This window comes from Oncorhynchus kisutch, unplaced genomic scaffold, assembly GCF_002021735.2.
Source record: "Oncorhynchus kisutch isolate 150728-3 unplaced genomic scaffold, Okis_V2 Okis06b-Okis10b_hom, whole genome shotgun sequence".
In the NCBI taxonomy this organism is placed as follows: Eukaryota; Metazoa; Chordata; class Actinopteri; order Salmoniformes; family Salmonidae; genus Oncorhynchus; species Oncorhynchus kisutch.
In genome coordinates, this window is record NW_022261983.1 from 19,115,377 (window position 1) to 19,127,646 (window position 12,270).

A 12,270-nucleotide genomic window follows, 5' to 3' on the forward strand; every position below is an offset into this window, starting at 1 on the left:
ACTGTTTTTATTTATTTACTTTTCTGCTCTTCTGCACACCAATATCTCTACCTGTACATGACCATCTGATCTTTTATCACTCCAGTGTTAATCTGCAAAATTGTAATTATTTGCCTACCTCCTCATGCCTTTTGCACACATTGTATATAGACCCCCCCCTTTGTTTTCTACTGTGTTATTGACTTGTTAATTGTTTACTCCATGTGTAACTCTTTGTTGTATGCTCACACTGCTATGCTTTATCTTGGCCAGGTCGCAGTTGCAAATGAGAACTTGTTCTCAACTAGCCTACCTGGTTAAATAAAGGTGAAAAAAAAAAAAATAATAATAATAATAATAATACAGATTCATCCTGTACTATTCTCTTCTCCTCCAGCCCTACTCTCTAATACAGATTCATCCTGTACTATTCTCTTCTCCTCCAGCCCTACTCTCTAATACAGATTCATCCTGTACTATTCTCTTCTCCTCCAGCCCTACTCTCTAATACAGATTCATCCTGTACTATTCTCTCTGTCTCTTCTCCTCCAGCCCTACTCTCTAATACAGATTCATCCTGTACTATTCTCTTCTCCTCCAGCCCTACTCTCTAATACAGATTCATCCTGTACTATTCTCTTCTCCTCCAGCCCTACTCTCTAATACAGATTCATCCTGTACTATTCTCTTCTCCTCCAGCCCTACTCTCTACTACAGATTCATCCTACACTATTCTCTCTTAAAATCCCCCAGAGTAGAGAAAAATACACTGTCAACTAAATACCTTCCAAAGTGTGTTAGAGAGAGAGAGAGGGAGAGACACAGAGGGAGAAACAGATAGATAGAGAGAGAGACAGAGAGAGGGAGAGAGAGACAGCGAGAGGGAGAGACAGAGAGAGGGAGAGACAGAGAGAGGGAGATAGAGAGACAGCGAGAGGGAGAGACAGAGAGAGGGAGAGAGAGAGAGAGAGAGAGAGAGAGAGAGAGAGAGAGAGAGAGAGAGAGAGAGAGAGAGAGAGAGAAATGTGAGAGAGAGAGAGAGGGAAAGAGAGACAGAGACAGGGAGAGAGAAAGAAAGAGACAGACACAGAGAAAGAGGGAGAGAGAAGGAGAGACAGAGAGAGAGCAAGAGAGAGACAGAGAGGGAGAGACAGAGAGAGAGAGACAGAGAGACAGAGAGGGAGAGACAGAAAGAGAGACAGAGACATAGAGAGAGACATAGAGAGAAAGAAAGAGACAGAGAGAAGGAGAGAAAGAGAGAGGGAGAGACAGAGAAAAGGAGAGAGAGAGAAAGAGATTGTGAGAAAAAGTATTTGGTGATTCGTGACTGCAGTGGTGAGTGTATTCGCTGAAACTTTAACTGCGGCAGCAAGAGAGAGAGAGAGAAAGAGAGACAGAGAGAGAGAGAGAGAGAGAGTGAGTGAGAGACAAAGAGAGAGACAGAGAGAGAGAGAGAGTGAGAGACAAAGAGAGAGACAGAGAGAGAGAGACAGAGAGAGAGAGAGAGAGAGAGAGTGAGTGAGTGAGAGACAAAGAGAGAGACAGAGAGAGAGAGAGAGAGAGGGAGGTAGAGATAGTGTGACTGACCCAGTTTCCCAAACAGCTCAACTCCCAGTGCTGCGTAGATGAAGAACAGCAACATGAAGAGCAGACCCAGATTCCCCACCTAGAGAGACCGACAGGATGTTAGATATTACACACACACACACACACACACACACACACACACACACGGCCAGGTACAGTACACACACCACGCACACACACACACACGGTCAGGTACAGTACACACACACACGGTCAGGTACAGTACACACACACACACACACACACACACACGGTCAGGTACAGTACACATACACACACACACGGTCAGGTACAGTACACACACACACACACACACACACACACACACACACACACACACACACACACACACACACACACGGCCAGGTACAGTACACACACCACGCACACACACACACACACACGGTCAGGTACAGTACACACACACACGGTCAGGTACAGTACACACACACACGGTCAGGTACAGTACACACGCACACGGTCAGGTACAGTACACACACACACACACACGGTCAGGTACAGTACACACACACACGGTCAGGTACAGTACACACACACACGGTCAGGTACAGTACACACACACACTCGGTCAGGTACAGTACACACACACACGGTCAGGTACAGTACACACACACACGGTCAGGTACAGTACACACACACACGGTCAGGTACAGTACACACACACACGGTCAGGTACAGTACACACACACACGTGCGTACGTTACCTGTGGCAAGGCCTGCATGACCGTGTCCAGAAGAGCTCTCATCCCTGTAGCCATCTTCAACAGCTTCAACACTGAGGAGAGAGACAACACAACACTATAGCCATCTTCAACACTGAGGAGAGAGACAACACAACACTATAGCCATTTTCAACACTGAGGAGAGAGACAACACAACACTATAGCCATCTTCAACACTGAGGAGAGAGACAACACACCACTATAGCCATCTTCAACAGCTTCAACACTGAGGAGGGAGACAACACAACACTATAGCCATCTTCAACAGCTCCAACACTGAGGAGAGAGACAACACAACACTATAGCCATCTTCAACAGCTCCAACACTGAGGAGAGAGACAACACAACACTATAGCCATCTTCAACAGCTCCAACACTGTGGAGAGAGACAACACAACACTATAGCCATCTTCAACAGCTCCAACACTGAGGAGAGAGACAACACAACACTATAGCCATTTTCAACAGCTACAACACTGAGGAGAGAGACAACACAACACTATAGCCATCTTCAACACTGAGGAGAGAGACAACACAACACTATAGCCATCTTCAACACTGAGGAGAGAGACAACACAACACTATAGCCATCTTCAACAGCTCCAACACTGAGGAGAGAGACAACACAACACTATAGGCATCTTCAACACTGAGGAGAGAGACAACACAACACTATAGCCATCTTCAACTGCTTCAACACTGAGGAGAGGGACAACACAACACTATAGCCATCTTCAACACTGAGGAGAGAGACAACACAACACTATAGCCATCTTCAACGGCTCCAACACTGAGGAGAGAGACAACACAACACTATAGCCATCTTCAACACTGAGGAGAGAGACAACACAACACTATAGCCATCTTCAACACTGAGGAGAGAGACAACACAACACTATAGCCATCTTCAACAGCTACAACACTGAGGAGAGAGACAACACAACACTATAGCCATCTTCAACAGCTTCAACACTGAGGAGAGAGACAACACAACACTATAGCCATCTTCAACACTGAGGAGAGAGACAACACAACACTATAGACATCTTCAACAGCTTCAACACTGAGGAGAGAGACAACACAACACTATAGCCATCTTCAACACTGAGGAGAGAGACAACACAACACTATAGCCATCTTAAACAGCTCCAACACTGAGGAGAGAGACAACACAACACTATAGCCATCTTCAACAGCTTCAACACTGAGGAGAGGGACAACACAACACTATAGCCATCTTCAACACTGAGGAGAGAGACAACACAACACTATAGCCATCTTCAACACTGAGGAGAGAGACAACACAACACTATAGCCATCTTCAACACTGAGGAGAGAGACAACACAACACTATAGCCATCTTCAACACTGAGCAGAGAGACAACACAACACTATAGCCATCTTCAACAGCTACAATACTGAAGAGAGAGACAACACAACACTATAGCCATCTTCAACAGCTTCAACACTGAGGAGAGAGACAACACAACACTATAGCCATCTTCAACACTGAGGAGAGAGACAACACAACACTATAGCCATCTTCAACAGCTTCAACACTGAGGAGAGAGACAACACTCCCTACTACCATCTTCAACAGCTCCAACACTGAGGAGAGAGACAACACAACACTATAGCCATCTTCAACAGCTTTTCCTCAGGGCTCTAGTGATCCTCAGGGCTGTGTCCTCAGGGCTGTGTCTACCTCTAGTGGTCCTCAGGGCTGTGTCTACCTCTAGTGATCCTCAGGTCTGTGTCTACCTCTAGTGATCCTCAGGGCTGTGTCTACCTCTAGTGATCCTCAGGGCTGTGTCCTCAGGGCTGTGTCTATCTCTAGTGATCCTCAGGGCTGTGTATCTACCTCTAGTGATCCTCAGGGCTCTGTGTCTACCTCTAGTGATCCTCAGGGCTGTGTCTACCTCTAGTGGTCCTCAGGGCTGTGTCTACCTCTAGTGGTCCTCAGGGCTGTGTCTACCTCTAGTGATCCTCAGGGCTGTGTCTACCTCTAGTGGTCCTCAGGGCTGTGTCCTCAGGGCTGTGTCTACCTCTAGTGATCCTCAGGGCTGTGTCTACCTCTAGTGATCCTCAGGACTGTGTCTACCTCTAGTGGTCCTCAGGGCTGTGTCTACCTCTAGTGGTCCTCAGGACTGTGTCTACTTCTAGTGGTCCTCAGGGCTGTGTCTACCTCTAGTGATCCTCAGGGCTGTGTCCTCAGGGCTGTGTATCTACCTCTAGTGATCCTCAGGGCTGTGTGTCTACCTCTAGTGGTCCTCAGGGCTGTGTATCTACCTCTAGTGGTCCTCCGGGCTGTGTGTCCCTCTAGTGGTCCTCAAGGCTGTGTATCTACCTCCAGTGGTCCTCATGGCTGTGTGTCTACCTCTAGTGATCCTCAGGGCTGTGTCTATCTCTAGTGATCGTCAGGGCTGTGTCTACCTCCAGTGGTCCTCAGGGCTGTGTGTCTACCTCTAGTGATCCTCAGGGCTGTGTCTACCTCTAGTGATCCTCAGGGCTGTGTCCTCAGGGCTGTGTCTACCTCTAGTGGTCCTCAGGGCTGTGTCTACCTCTAGTGATCCTCAGGGCTGTGTCTACCTCTAGGGGTCCTCAGGGCTGTGTCTACCTCTAGTGATCCTCAGGGCTGTGTCTACCTCTAGTGATCCTCAGGGCTGTGACTACCTCTAGGGGTCCTCAGGGCTGTGTCTACCTCTAGGGGTCCTCAGGGCTGTGTCCTCAGGGCTGTGTCTACCTCTAGTGGTCCTCAGGACTATGTTTACCTCTAGTGATCCTCAGGGCTGTGTCCTCAGGGCTGTGTCTACCTCTAGTGATCCTCAGGGCTGTGTCCTCAGGGCTGTGTATCTACCTCTAGTGATCCTCAGGGCTGTGTCTACCTCTAGTGATCCTCAGGGCTGTGTCCTCAGGGCTGTGTCTACCTCTAGTGGTCCTCAGGGCTGTGTCCTCAGGGCTGTGTCTACCTCTAGTGATCCTCAGGACTGTGTCCTCAGGGCTGTGTCTACCTCTAGTGATCCTCAGGACTGTGTCTACCTCTAGTGATCCTCAGGGCTGTGTCTACCTCTAGTGGTCCTCAGGGCTGTGTCCTCAGGGCTGTGTCTACCTCTAGTGATCCTCAGGGCTGTGTCTACCTCTAGTGATCCTCAGGACTGTGTCTACCTCTAGTGGTCCTCAGGGCTGTGTCTACCTCTAGTGGTCCTCAGGACTGTGTCTACTTCTAGTGGTCCTCAGGGCTGTGTCTACCTCTAGTGATCCTCAGGGCTGTGTCCTCAGGGCTGTGTATCTACCTCTAGTGATCCTCAGGGCTGTGTGTCTACCTCTAGTGGTCCTCAGGGCTGTGTATCTACCTCTAGTGGTCCTCCGGGCTGTGTGTCCCTCTAGTGGTCCTCAAGGCTGTGTATCTACCTCCAGTGGTCCTCATGGCTGTGTGTCTACCTCTAGTGATCCTCAGGGCTGTGTCTATCTCTAGTGATCGTCAGGGCTGTGTCTACCTCCAGTGGTCCTCAGGGCTGTGTGTCTACCTCTAGTGATCCTCAGGGCTGTGTCTACCTCTAGTGATCCTCAGGGCTGTGTCCTCAGGGCTGTGTCTACCTCTAGTGGTCCTCAGGGCTGTGTCTACCTCTAGTGATCCTCAGGGCTGTGTCTACCTCTAGGGGTCCTCAGGGCTGTGTCTACCTCTAGTGATCCTCAGGGCTGTGTCTACCTCTAGTGATCCTCAGGGCTGTGACTACCTCTAGGGGTCCTCAGGGCTGTGTCTACCTCTAGGGGTCCTCAGGGCTGTGTCCTCAGGGCTGTGTCTACCTCTAGTGGTCCTCAGGACTATGTTTACCTCTAGTGATCCTCAGGGCTGTGTCCTCAGGGCTGTGTCTACCTCTAGTGATCCTCAGGGCTGTGTCCTCAGGGCTGTGTATCTACCTCTAGTGATCCTCAGGGCTGTGTCTACCTCTAGTGATCCTCAGGGCTGTGTCCTCAGGGCTGTGTCTACCTCTAGTGGTCCTCAGGGCTGTGTCCTCAGGGCTGTGTCTACCTCTAGTGATCCTCAGGACTGTGTCCTCAGGGCTGTGTCTACCTCTAGTGATCCTCAGGACTGTGTCTACCTCTAGTGGTCCTCAGGGCTGTGTTTACCTCTAGCGATCCTCAGGACTCTCATGATCCTGATGATGGTGGGGTTGATGGGTAGCGATGCGTTCATCTTCAGCTCCTCCAGAGTGATGCCCATGATGGACAGCAGCACTATGGCCAGGTCCAGCTGGTTCCACCTGGATATACACACACACACACACACACACACACACACACACACACACACACACACACACACACACACACACACACACACACACACACACACACACACACACACACAGACACACACACACACACACACACACACACACACAGTAACCAACACACACAGTAACCAACACACACAGTACACACACACACACACACATTTTTGTGTCAAGATCCAATGACCGAGTGAGTGTTTGTGTCAGTGTTTGTGTGTGTGTGTGTGTGTTTGTGTGTGTGTGTGTGTGTAGTGTGTGTGTGTGTGTGTAGTGTGTGTGTGTGTGTGTAGTGTGTGTGTAGTGTGTGTGTGTGTAGTGTGTGTGTAGTAGTGTGTGTGTATGTGTGTGTGTGTAGTGTGTGTGTGTGTGTGTGTGTGTGTGTGTGTGTGTGTGTGTGTGTGTGTGTGTGTGTGTGTGTGTGTGTGTGTGTGTGTGTGTGTGTGTGTGTGTGTGTGTGTGTGTGTGTACCTGTCTTTAAAGAACCTGTGCAGTCCGAAGGCCACTAGTTTCAGCAGGGTCTCGATGATGAAGATACAGGTAAACAGGTAGTTACAGTACTTCAGAGCCTCCTCCAGATACTGGACACACACACACACACACACACACACACACACACACACACACACACACACACACACACACACACACACAAACACAAACACAGACACACACACAGTTAGTACCTCCTGTAGAAGTAAGAAGGTTCCAGAAGACCCAGACAGAACACTATTAGAGTATAGTATGACCATCAAGGGTAGCAGCGGTTGGTTGATTTTCATACTTTCCTTGTTGCTATGGTTACCAAAGTTACATATTTGCAGTGTGGTTACTATAGTTACCAATGTGCGGGGTTACTTCTGTTACCTGAGGCTGGTTGTAGTGTGGTTGCTATAGTTACCCGAGGCTGGTTGTGGTGTGGTTGCTATAGTTACCTGAGGTTGGTTGTAGTGTGGTTGCCATAGTTATTTGAGTCTGGTAGTAGTGTGGTTGCGATAGTTACCTGCGGCTGGTTGTAGTGTGGTTGCTATAGTTACCTGAGACTGGTTGTGGTGTGGTTTATATTGTTACTTGAGGCTGTTTGTAGGTTGGTTGCTATAGTTACCTGAGGCTGGTTCTAGTGTGGTTGCTATAGTTACCTGTGGCTGGTTGTAATGCTCCATGCTCATGGTGACGACGTTGATGCCGATGATGATGGTGATGAAGAGGTCCAGGTAGTGGCTGGTGCACAACGTGTGGATGGTGAGACGCACAGGGGAGTAGTCTGCATAGTAGGGTCTCTGTTGGGCCTCTGGAACACACACGCACACACACACACACACACACACACACACACACACACACACACACACACACACACACACACACACACACACACACACACACACACACACACACACACACACACACACACACACACACAAACACACACACACACACACAGTCAGAACACCTACACGTAGAGAGAGATACACACAGGCGTGGCACGTACGACAGAGGACCAGAGTGACATCACCAGAGACATTACTGAGGGAGTTGACATTCAGTAGCAGACAGTAACTATGACATCATCAGTAATAGACAGTAACTATGACATCATCAGTAACAGACAGTAACTGTGACAGCATCAGTAACAGACAGTAACTATGAGATCATCAGTAATAGACAGTAACTGTGACATCATCAGTAACAGACAGTAACTGTGACATCATCAGTAACAGACAGTAACTATGAGCTCATCAGTAACAGACAGTAACTGTGACATCATCAGTAACACACTGTAACTGTGACATCATCAGTAACAGACAGTAACTATGAGATCATCAGTAACAGACAGTAACTGTGACATCATCAGTAACAGACAGTAACTGTGACATCATCAGTAACAGACAGTAACTATGACCTCATCAGTAACAGACAGTAACTGTGACATCATCAGTAACAGACAGTAACTGTGACATCATCAGTAACAGACAGTAACTATGAGCTCATCAGTAACAGACAGTAACTGTGACATCATCAGTAACACACTGTAACTGTGACATCATCAGTAACAGACAGTAACTATGAGATAATCAGTAACAGACAGTAACTGTGACATCATCAGTAACAGACAGTAACTGTGACATCATCAGTAACAGACAGTAACTATGACATCATCAGTAACAGACAGTAACTGTGACATCATCAGTAACAGACAGTAACTATGAGATCATCAGTAACAGACAGTAACTGTGACATCATCAGTAACAGACAGTAACTATGAGACAGACATGGTTTGGGAGTTGACATTCAGTCAATTCAGTCAGAAAGTGCAAATTCAATTCAATGATAGATTTTTTTTTTTTTCGCCCTAATTCAAAATAATGGAACCATTTTAAAAAAGCAATACAATTGATGCTGATGTTGATATTGAATGAACCCCCAGCCCTGCTGAGACAAACTGGACAAACACGTGAGGTCATCCCAACGCCTGCTGGACTACCGCTTAGTGGCGTTGTGATTCCTGAAGTCTAAAAATATGCCATTTATCTATTGGTCAACGGTTCCAGCTATGTTTCTGAGTCTGCTGCCCATCAAACCATGTTTTCCCGGTACACCACCGACCATACCGTCTCATGTTTACCGGTACAGTAGCACCGACTGCATCGTACAGTAGTGTTTGTTAGAGAGATGATGCTGCTGTCGGTGTATAGACCTTAATCATGCATGTCCCAACGATGGGCCGACATCATGCCCACATTCAGAGCTAATTTAGCTAACGAAGCTTATATAGCTAACGTAGCTAACGTAGCTAACATAGCTAATGTAGCTAATGTAGCTAACGTAGATAATGTAGCTTACGTAGCTACTGTAGCTAACATAGTTAATGTAGCTAACGTTGTTAACGTAGCTAATGTCGCTAACGTAGCATACATAGCTAACGTAGATAGCGTAGCTAATATAGCTAACGTAGCTAACGTAGATAATGTAGCTAATGTAGCTAACGTAGCATACGTAGCTAATGTAGCTAATGTAGCTAACGTAGCTAATCTGGTGTCCTGTGTGAATTAAAGTATGCTCCCTCTAATTATCTCTCTCTCTCCCTCTCCTCCCGGAGGACCTGAGCCTTTGGGACCATGCCTCAGGACTACCTGACCTGATGACTCCTTGCAGTCCCCAGTCCACCTGGTCGTGCTGCTGCTCCAGTTTCAACTGTTCTGCCTGCGGCTATGAAACCCTGACATGTTCACCGGACCTGCTGTTTTCGACTCTCTCTCTCTCTCTCTACCGCACCTGCTGTCTCTAACTCTGAATGAAAAGACAACTGAGATTTACTCCTGAGGTCGGGTTGTAGCAGCGTTTATACTGTAGAGATATCAGGTCAGCTGTAGCAGGGTTTATACTGTAGAGATATCAGCTGTAGCAGGATTTATACTGTAGAGATATCAGCTGTAGCAGGGTTTATACTATAGAGATATCAGCTGTAGCAGGGTTTATACTGTAGAGATATCAGCTGTAGCAGGGTTTATACTGTAGAGATATCAGGTCAGCTGTAGCAGGGTTTATACTGTAGAGATATCAGCTGTAGCAGGGTTTATACTGTAGAGATATCAGCTGTAGCAGGGTTTATACTGTAGAGATATCAGGTCAGCTGTAGCAGGGTTTATACTGTAGAGATATCAGCTGTAGCAGGGTTTATACTATAGAGATATCAGGTCAGCTGTAGCAGGGTTTATACTGTAGAGATATCAGCTGTAGCAGGGTTTATACTGTAGAGATATCAGCTGTAGCAGGGTTTATACTGTAGAGATATCAGGTCAGCTGTAGCAGGGTTTATACTATAGAGATATCAGCTGTAGCAGGGTTTATACTATAGAGATATCAGCTGTAGCAGGGTTTATACTGTAGAGATATCAGCTGTAGCAGGGTTTATACTATAGAGATATCAGGTCAGTTGTAGCAGGGTTTATACTGTAGAGATATCAGCTGTAGCAGGGTTTATACTGTAGAGATATCAGCTGTAGCAGGGTTAATACTGTAGAGATATCAGCTGTAGCAGGGTTTATACTATAGAGATATCAGCTGTAGCAGGGTTTATACTGTAGAGATATCAGCTGTAGCAGGGTTTATACTGTAGAGATATCAGCTGTAGCAGGGTTTATACTATAGAGATATCAGCTGTAGCAGGGTTTATACTGTAGAGATATCAGCTGTAGCAGGGTTTATACTGTAGAGATATCAGGTCAGCTGTAGCAGGGTTTATACTGTAGAGATATCAGCTGTAGCAGGGTTTATACTGTAGAGATATCAGCTGTAGCAGGGTTTATACTATAGAGATATCAGGTCAGCTGTAGCAGGGTTTATACTATAGAGATATCAGCTGTAGCAGGGTTTATACTGTAGAGATATCAGCTGTAGCAGGGTTTATACTGTAGAGATATCAGCTGTAGCAGGGTTTATACTGTAGAGATATCAGGTCAGCTGTAGCAGGGTTTATACTGTAGAGATATCAGGTCAGCTGTAGCAGGGTTTATACTGTAGAGATATCAGCTGTAGCAGGGTTTATACTATAGAGATATCAGCTGTAGCAGGGTTTATACTGTAGAGATATCAGCTGTAGCAGGGTTTATACTGTAGAGATATCAGCTGTAGCAGGGTTTATACTGTAGAGATATCAGGTCAGCTGTAGCAGGGTTTATACTATAGAGATATCAGGTCAGCTGTAGCAGGGTTTATACTGTAGAGATATCAGCTGTAGCAGGGTTTATACTGTAGAGATATCAGCTGTAGCAGGGTTTATACTATAGAGATATCAGCTGTAGCAGGGTTTATACTATAGAGATATCAGCTGTAGCAGGGTTTATACTGTAGAGATATCAGCTGTAGCAGGGTTTATACTGTAGAGATATCAGCTGTAGCAGGGTTTATACTATAGAGATATCAGGTCAGTTGTAGCAGGGTTTATACTGTAGAGATATCAGGTCAGCTGTAGCAGGGTTTATACTATAGAGATATCAGGTCAGCTGTAGCAGGGTTTATACTATAGAGATATCAGGTCAGCTGTAGCAGGGTTTATACTGTAGAGATATCAGCTGTAGCAGGGTTTATACTGTAGAGATATCAGGTCAGCTGTAGCAGGGTTTATACTGTAGAGATATCAGCTGTAGCAGGGTTTATACTATAGAGATATCAGGTCAGCTGTAGCAGGGTTTATACTGTAGAGATATCAGCTGTAGCAGGGTTTATACTGTAGAGATATCAGCTGTAGCAGGGTTTATACTATAGAGATATCAGCTGTAGCAGGGTTTATACTGTAGAGATATCAGCTGTAGCAGGGTTTATACTATAGAGATATCAGGTCAGCTGTAGCAGGGTTTATACTATAGAGATATCAGGTCAGCTGTAGCAGGGTTTATACTGTAGAGATATCAGCTGTAGCAGGGTTTATACTGTAGAGATATCAGCTGTAGCAGGGTTTATACTATAGAGATATCAGGTCAGCTGTAGCAGGGTTTATACTGTAGAGATATCAGGTCAGCTGTAGCAGGGTTTATACTATAGAGATATCAGCTGTAGCAGGGTTTATACTATAGAGATATCAGGTCAGCTGTAGCAGGGTTTATACTATAGAGATATCAGCTGTAGCAGGGTTTATACTGTAGAGATATCAGCTGTAGCAGGGTTTA

General features: G+C 46.4%; 1 protein-coding gene across 1 annotated transcript in view; it reads right to left on the reverse strand.

Moving 5' to 3' along the window:
* Nucleotides 1–12,270, reverse strand: part of LOC109887024 (voltage-dependent T-type calcium channel subunit alpha-1H) — a 77,343-nt gene that overhangs the window by 16,924 nt on the left and 48,149 nt on the right. Inside the window, 5 exon segments of the mRNA XM_031813770.1 lie at nucleotides 1,567–1,645; nucleotides 2,292–2,362; nucleotides 6,441–6,574; nucleotides 7,073–7,182; nucleotides 7,741–7,892. Coding sequence (XP_031669630.1) covers nucleotides 1,567–1,645; nucleotides 2,292–2,362; nucleotides 6,441–6,574; nucleotides 7,073–7,182; nucleotides 7,741–7,892 — 546 coding nt within the window.